Source organism: Pseudomyrmex gracilis, unplaced genomic scaffold, assembly GCF_002006095.1.
Source record: "Pseudomyrmex gracilis isolate BER0280 unplaced genomic scaffold, ASM200609v1 scaffold_185, whole genome shotgun sequence".
In the NCBI taxonomy this organism is placed as follows: domain Eukaryota; kingdom Metazoa; phylum Arthropoda; class Insecta; order Hymenoptera; family Formicidae; genus Pseudomyrmex; species Pseudomyrmex gracilis.
In genome coordinates this window covers 315067-324026 of record NW_018020769.1, presented here as the reverse complement: position 1 = coordinate 324026, position 8960 = coordinate 315067, and the positions used below count along the sequence as shown (strand labels likewise).

At 32.9% G+C, this 8960-nt stretch overlaps 2 protein-coding genes across 2 annotated transcripts in view; both read left to right on the top strand.

The window, feature by feature from the left end:
* The window catches only part of LOC109858062 (glucose dehydrogenase [FAD, quinone]-like), a gene marked incomplete at its 5' end in the record, with an annotated part of 7308 nt that extends 6754 nt beyond the window's left edge, over positions 1 to 554 (top strand). The window contains one exon of the mRNA XM_020434950.1: positions 41 to 554. Within this exon, the coding sequence (XP_020290539.1) occupies positions 41 to 175 (135 nt within the window). The remainder of the gene's footprint in view (positions 1 to 40) is intronic.
* Positions 555 to 3485: 2931 nt separating this feature from the next.
* Positions 3486 to 5747, top strand: LOC109858061 (glucose dehydrogenase [FAD, quinone]-like). Its single transcript, XM_020434949.1, has 3 exons — positions 3486 to 3504; positions 3634 to 5451; positions 5553 to 5747. The coding sequence occupies exons 2-3, from the start codon at positions 3703 to 3705 to the stop codon at positions 5685 to 5687; spliced, it is 1884 nt and encodes a 627-aa protein (XP_020290538.1). The 5' UTR covers positions 3486 to 3504; positions 3634 to 3702; the 3' UTR covers positions 5688 to 5747.
* The last annotated feature ends 3213 nt before the right edge of the window (positions 5748 to 8960 follow it).

The window sequence follows — 8960 nt, the reverse complement described above, 5'->3', positions numbered from 1 at the left end:
AATTGATACATCTGAGTTAAAAATGAAAATTACTTTACAGGTTATTGGAATTAAAGGATTAAGAGTAGTTGACGCATCCATTATGCCGGAGATAATATCAGGACACACAACTTTGCCAGTGTACATGATTGCCGAGAAAGCGGCAGATATGATCAAGGGAAAATGGCGACTATAAAGTTATAGTTGCCATAAATTGTATAAGTAATAAATTGTATAGATAAGTTGTATAAGTTTTATGTGCATAAATTGTATGTATGTGTTGTGGTATTTTATTCTATATTGTTAAATAGAGTATATATTAGTCAACGAAATAAAGTGTGTAAGAACATATATTTAGAAGAAAAAAATTAATATTTTTAATATACGCGAGTGAAGAAGAAACCGCATAATATGTTGTATCAGATGTTTCTCGAAAAATATTGATTTGTATGTTTGCTGTGTGCTAGTGTTTTACGTCTAATGGATGCTACTTTGATTTACAATGATCTTTCAAATAATCTTCTCTTCCTCTTGATCTTGCGCTAAGTTTGCACGCAAAATCGCGGTGCGTGCCACACCGTGTCTTTATTATACAATTCGAAGTATAAAGTTTACGTAAGTCATTGAATTCTCATAAATGACTCATAAATAATGTTATTATAAAATTATATAGGATGTAACAAAACTAATATGTAAATTTATTCTAGTAGTTCTTAAAAGTGTTCTGAGATAGAAATTCTATCGCGCAAAGGAAATCCTATCGTAGCGTAGAAAGTTAGATTAAATGTAGGTTATCAAATAGTCACTTTTTGTAAAAGTAATCTACAAAAAGTAAAACAAATTTTATTAAGAATTATTTTTATTTTGTATACATGTACAACGCATATATTTGCTGCACATGCATAAATCATATATTAGACACTTGACACGCATCAAGTGTCTAAGTAAATCTTATTATTGCTTCCCATACTGAAAAAATTCGAAACAAAAAATTGTTTTTCATAGTAATGCATATTAATTAGCTTGCTATTTCTTTTGCACTACAGGAAGAACCGAGTGTTTTATTTTTAGATAGTGTATCAGATAATCTATCTAACGGTTAAAACTCTCAATATAAGTAATAATTTAATGATCCGTGTAATACTTTTAATTTGGGATCGACAACAGCAGTGGGATCTGTTCTCGGCCCCATTTTACAAGTTCAAGGATAAATAATAAATCGTGACAGATAGCGTTCTTATTGCACATTCCCAATAAGCGTATGAGTCAAATGTGTATTGTTCACAAATATCGCGTAAAAATTGTGGATTGAACGCTTGCATTGATTTGGTATTGGTAATATTAATTGCGACGTCAAGTACATAAAAGTATCCGCCGAATGAGTGCCAAAACGCTACCGTGTACTTTATCCCGAAGTTTTTTTCGATGAAATTTTTATACAAAATATTTTGTTAATTATAACACTAATAAAAAATTTAACCTTAGTTGTCTTAATAAATGTCATTACGAGCTTTTAATTGCGAGAAGTGCAAATTAAAGTAGTTTAGTCAATCCAGAGATCTAAAATATTACACCTTAAAATGCAAGAATCTGTCATGAAGTTTCTTAAGATTCAGTCTCACGTACACAGAACCGCACGCACACACTCAAAATGCGGGCGTTACTCAAGCCGCGCTCGTGCTCGCACACGCGTCAAGTCAGAGATATTCAGCGCGTTCATATATTGTGAATAAATAATTTAAAAAATTATTTTTTTGTATCACACCATGCTATGCTAACGCTTTTATTCAGTGTCTATTATTAAAGTTTCCTATTATTAGAAAAACGTTATTACGTCTAGAACGGACAAATGCTGTGAGAAAATTATTGGATAGCTATATCTTTAATGACAAATTTATAAATGTAACTGAAGTGCGTAGACTGACAGGTGAGAAATATCTTCAAAAAAAAACTGTTCAACAAGATGCTAGCGAATTTTTTATTAATAACATACAAAGTGTAAAAAATATTATTGAATATCAATTAACTACAACTTTGCGATGTAAAATATGCAGTTATACGACTATGGAAATACATGGTAATTCTGTTCTTTTACTATAAATTCCCGAAACTGTAAAAAAGTCCTATACTCTTCAAGAACTCATACAATGAAATTTTTCATGTTGAAATAATGTCGAAAAAATATGTAATACTTGTAATACTGTATCAATAGTTGAAAAAAATGATGTAACAGTAGCAAGTCACATTCTCATATATTTTATTAATATATTTAAAACTATTAATACTAAAACTACAAAAATCAATTGCAATATTAAAAGTATACCTACAAAGATACATCTTGGCGGCAATACATATAAAGTTATTAGTGCAATTTTCATCATGGGGAAAATTTGAATACTAGATGTTATACAAACATAGTGCGTACTAAAAACCATAGACTGGATAACAATACATGATACAAAGATACAAAAGTGCAATTGGCCTAAAAGTGCTAAAAATGCATATATATTTTTTGCAGAAAAAATGTACTTTACTTTTGTTTTAAGTTTTGTTTTATGGGGTTTACAGTCTTAAGTCCAGTACTTGGCTAATTGTCTGGCGTTGATTGTCTGTGCTTTTTACTTGTGCAGAAAAAAGATTTATATAATAGATAATCTGTATATTTGGATAGTTTTTATGTACTTGGCGTATATTTTTTTCTTTTGTAAAGACTTTTTTTAGAGTAATATACATACATATATATTTATATCAAATAACTTTGATGTTACTTCTGTCGCTTCTAATTGGACAAAAAAAAGCTGCCCAGTCATGTTACGAGATTGCGACTCTCTCTCTGAGAGGCTCTCTAATAAATATTAATTAGATAAGAATTCAGGATATGAGAAACTATATGTATATACAGGGTGTCCAACAATTACTTTAAAATTTCTCGTAGGCAAGTAGAAGGAGTAAAACTGAGTCGAAAAGTTCTGAACTATTTTTTTCTATTACATATAATATAAAGGAGTAATTATTGAATAAATTAAGCCAATCAGCGCCGACCTTTAGCCGAATGCACGTCAGTAAACCACGCGCCTGGTTGAGTGACCGCTCCGCGCGGCTTACTGACGTGGCCCGGCTAAAAGTCGGCGCTGATTTGCTTGATTTATTCAATAATTACTTTTTTATTATATGTAATAGAAAAAAATGATTCTATATATATATATAGTTTCTCATACCCTGAATTCTTATCTAATTAATATTTATTAGACTTTTAGAGAGTCGCAAACACGTACATTACAGCACGTCAAGATTATTTAATCCGATACAAACAACATAAAATCTATCAAGACTGCAAAACTGATGACCACGCTTGATTTACACTTTTAATCCTCTATTCATTCGTACCGTGACGGTTACCCTCACTCTCGCCGAAAAAGCTGGCGGGGCAGCCAGCGAAGGATGACATCCACACTACACACATATAACACGGAGCGGAGCGCACTTATGTGTGATAGATTGGTAAGCTCGCGGACAAGCGATAAGGTAAGGTCGGAAATATCTGAAAGTTACCTACCTTGGCCAACACAGATGAGGCAATCCTACTTGGAGTATCTCATCTGAGTTGTACAGCTATGAATAGAGTATTTATATGTGAGAATCTGTTATTTTTAGTTTATTCGGAACAACGAAGAGAGTCAGTTAGAAGACGCTGTGCGCACGAAACGTCACCAGTAAAACAAAATGCTGCATTTCTTTTACTACCTCAGTATTATCGCCATGACTGTTCCTATCGAGTCAAATAACGTGTTGAGGCAACAGTATATATCAGTGATTGATACCATTGTAAATCTGAATATTGGATTTCTAAAGTTTTTAAATGAAGGTCAACACATGTTAAACAAAGAGACACCGAACATGACGCCGCAGCACAACGACGTTTACGATTTTATTGTGGTTGGTGCTGGCACAGCTGGTGCCACGGTAGCTGCAAGATTAAGCGAAAATCCTGCAATTAAAGTATTGTTGATTGAAGCTGGAAGTAATGAGAACTATTTAATGGACGTTCCAGCACTAGCACCTTACTTGCAATTGAGTGACGTCAATTGGAAATATTATACAAAGCCATCGGATAAATATTGTCTCGGTATGAAGAATAACAAGTGTCATTTTCCAAGAGGCAAAGTAATGGGTGGTAGCAGTGCGATAAACTACATGATCGCCAGTAGAGGCACCGCCGAAGATTACGATCGTTGGGCTGCGATGGGAAACGAAGGCTGGGCTTATAAGGACGTATTAAAGTATTTTAAAAAGTTGGAAACGATCGATATTCCACATCTGCAATCGGATACTACCTATCATGGAACAAATGGACCAGTGCATATCTCTCAATCACCATTTCGTACGCCATTGGCAGATATCTTTCTACAAGCTGGTCAAGAGCTAGGATATACCGTAGTGGATTATAACGCAGAAAATGTAATAGGATTCGCGTACCCGCAAACCATTTTCATCAATAACACTCGCATGAGTAGCAACAGAGCTTACTTACATCCTATACGTGATCGCAAGAATCTCTACGTGACACGAAATAGTATGGTGAGTAAAGTGTTGATTGACCGCCGTGCAAATAGGGCAATAGGCGTACAATTCATCAAAGCTGATCAAACAATTTCCGTATTTGCGAGTAAAGAGATAATCTTGTGCGCGGGTGCTATTGGATCACCTCAGTTGCTGATGCTATCCGGTATCGGTCCGTTTAAACACCTCACCGATCTCGGGATAGACGTTATCCGAGACGCTCCGGTCGGAGAGAATCTGATGGACCATGTAAGTTACAGCGGATTGGCGTGGAGAGTAAACGAACCATTAAGTATAAGGGAACAAGACTACTTTCGTATCTTTCGTAACTCATATATAATGGATTTCCTGTTAAACAACACAGGACCGTTAACGAGCCCGGGTGGAATCGATGCTCTTGCCTTTATCAATACTAAACAGCCAGAAAAACATAATGGTTCACCAGACATTGAACTAATGCTTTTTAATTTTATAGTAAAAAGTTATCATCTTAGTTGGAAAGTATTAAATTTGAAGAATGAAGTGTCTCAGTTGATGAGGAACTTCGAAGATAATCACGGCTGGAGCATTCTTCCAATGTTGTTGAAACCAAAGAGTCGCGGTCGGATAAGATTATTGGCTAATGATATTAATGTTAAACCTGAGATCAATCCGAATTACTACGACGATCCGGAAGATGTCAGAACAATGATCAATGGTATTAAGGCCGCAATTAATATTGCCAATACCAAATCAATGCAAGCGTTCAATCCACAATTTTTACGCGATATTTGTGAACAATACACATTTGACTCATACGCTTATTGGGAATGTGCAATAAGAACGCTATCTGTCACGATTTATCATTTATCCGGTACTTGTAAGATGGCGCCGAGAACAGATCCCACTGCTGTTGTCGATCCCAAATTAAAGGTATTACACGGATCATTAAATTATTACTTATAGTGTTAATAATTATTAAGCTAGATAAAAAAATTGATACATCTGAGTTAAAAATGAAAATTACTTTACAGGTTGTTGGAATTAAAAGATTAAGAGTAGTTGACGCATCCATTATGCCGGAGATAACATCAGGACACATAACTTTGCCAGTTTACATGATTGCCGAGAAAGCGGCAGATATGATCAAGAAGAGATGGCGACTATAAAGTCGCAATTGTATAATATAAGTGTTTGCTGTGTTTCTTTATTCTGTATATATTGTTATATAAAATATATATAATTTGTGTATTTTGGTATATAATGTATATATTATCTGGTGGAATAAGTTGTAGGAAGACGTAGGAGCATATAGTAAAAACTAATATCTAACTATACGCGAAGAAACAAAAAATGTCATATGAATTTATACATTATTCTTTTCATTAAGACTTAGATGGAGTGAGACTTAATTAAATTTTTTGTAATAATTCCGTACATTTTATCAAAGAGATAGACTTGCTGTTAATGATATTATTGTTGGATTTTGTTTTTAGTATTTAACGAAAGAATATCTCAGTGTCGAAAACTATTATGTTATTTAATTTCATAGTAAAAACGACAGATAAAAGTATATTAACAATGTAAAACCGTATTTTTGCTTTATAGTTATTATAGTTGGGTGCACACATATTTATAGTTTTGTTTATAGGTTATTTATTTCGAAATATTATACTATATTAGGTCAAGTGTTTCGCTTATCATTGTGCGACTGTTGCCTTTGCTTCTCATTCGATATTGTTTTGACTAAATCGACTAAATATACATAATTGCCTATAAAGGATTTTGCTCTGGTGAGTCCAACTATTAGTGATTCAGTAAAGCAACATATTAAATTGGAGGACATAACGATTGCGAAAGCGACTAAAAGACGCGCTACGTCCCGTCTAACGAAAACGTGCGCGATATAAAACTAACATTCTCGAAACGAGTTTTATTCATATCTTTGCATATATATCTCGTTTACTACAATATAAATTTTGGAGATGGTGAATTTACAGAGTAAGAGAAAAGGTAGATTTGTCTATAGAGAAGACAAGAACTGCGTGACATTTATTTCCATCTTGTTCATACAAAATTATCGAAACTTATCGCATCTTACATCGACATGAACGGATATTGTTTACACATATATATATCTCTCTCTCTCTCTCAGAAGAAATAATCATAATGATAACAAATAAATAATAATGTATTCGCGAGAGACATATCTCTCACTCTCCCATTTATTAAATCTTCGCTTAAATATATATCTTTTAATCGTTAACGTTTCTTATTTAAACCTTTTTTGTTGATATATATTTCAAGTCGTTGAGAGAATTTTTTCTTCTGTATGTTAACAATCTGTACATCATATTTCTTTCACTGCTCCTTTTACTGCTTTTTTTATTAGAAAATTTACATATATATGTGTATACAGACTTAATTACGAACAGATTATATAGTCACAGATATATATATATATATATATATGTATATGTATATGTATATAGCATATACATATGTATATATGTATATATATATGTATATATATGTATATGTATATATATGTTAAAATCTTTATCATATACATACATGCATATATATATACATACATACTACGCACCAAAACATTTCAAATGTCTAATATTCACAAGAGAAATATGATATAAAATATACATATATATATACAATATGAAATTTAAAGGAATGAAAGAAAGGCCACGGTTTATATAGAACAAAGAGTAGCTATATTATATTTTAAAGTAAATTTTTTGATCGTGTTCAATATTTTGTAAAATAGAACGGAAAATCAATTAGCGTCAATCTGCTCATTTATTCATCGGACAAAGTTCTTATTGTTAGGAACGCAAGAACATTTATTCATGTAGGGTTGTTTTGTATTCACATTCTCGCATTGTTAATTCACACTACGTAATCGACGCTTCGCTACAAATATCGTCGACAAACAATGCTCTCACTCTCTTTCTCTCTCTTTCTCTCTCTCTCTCTCTCTCTCTCTCTCTCTCTCTCGCATACTCGCATAATTTTACAATTTTAACATTCCTATCTTAACTTCTTCTTTCTTTTTGTTTTATCACGACAGTCAACAATTACACACTCCGCGTAGTAACATGGTATGGTAATTACATAAAGGTAATTTGAACGCATTATACAATATTATAATCTTTATTCTACATTTTGAGCATACCGCATGCGGTTGGCTTGTTTTTGCAAATTGATATTATTATTATTATTATTATTATTATTATTATTATTATTATTATTATATTATCATTATTAATTTACACCTAGACATGACATAACTCACCTCGCACATGCTTACAACGTCACAACATTACGTATCTATCTGTAAAACGACGATTTTTGGTGGATCGATTCCATCGACGGTCAATTCGTGGCAACGTGTAACATGTTTGTGTGTAGGTGGGTGCGTGTGTTTTTTGTTCGCGTAACCACACGTAAGCTTGTTTATGTTAACGACTGGTCACTTTTCGCGTTTCAACCGATGCGCGTTTGTTTGAAAAAAAACTCACTCTTTCGTTTGGTCTTTTTTCCGCTTAGTTTTTTTTGTTTTGTTTTTAATAACATCATGTTTTTACATATATTTGGAGCAAAAGCGAATGGGAGAACGGATTACGAAGGAAGAAAGAGACTTTTTACTTCCGGCTTTTATTCCTGAGGAATAAAATACAAGCAAGTTCCAAAGTCTCTATTATTCTTTTTTTCAGAATCGATGAGGAGTGGCAATGAATTTATCTCGCATCTTCTTCTAGTCACTGTTTACTCTTTTGGTTTATATTTTAATTCGAGCACGTCGAGAGTTTTTTATGTTTCGTTTTTTATAAATTACCCGCGTGAGTGTGTGTGTGTGTGTGTGTGTGTGTGTATGTATAAATATCAGTAGTGTTTTATGTACATATAAAATATAAATATGCAAACGAGAACATCGCGCAATGATGTAAGCGTCTCATGGCCGGCCAGTAACTGAAAATGTATGTGATTAACACTTAAACAACCCAGAAAACATTCCAAAACAGGAACCAAGAGGAATTCACAGACGCTTAGCGATCGCGAAACCAAAAAAAAAAGAAACAAAAACGAAGAACAACGCGCGTGTTCACAAAGAGTTAGGAACAGAGACGAATGTTGTTTGGGAAACAGACTATCAGTTGCCCGTGTAACCTATATTTCAATTCCTTTGTATTTAGTTCATTATAATGAATTAGTTAATATTACAATGTATTAACAGCTCACACACTATATCCATCAGTTTAACGGTCAATGTTAATTTATAATATATCGTTTTGGTTTTTTTTTTATTCTTGTTTTACTTTTAGTAGAATTCTCTCTGTCGTGTCTGTATATTACAATATTGTTTCTCTCTCTCTCTCTCCTCGCGCACATTGTTTATATATATATATATATATATATATATATAT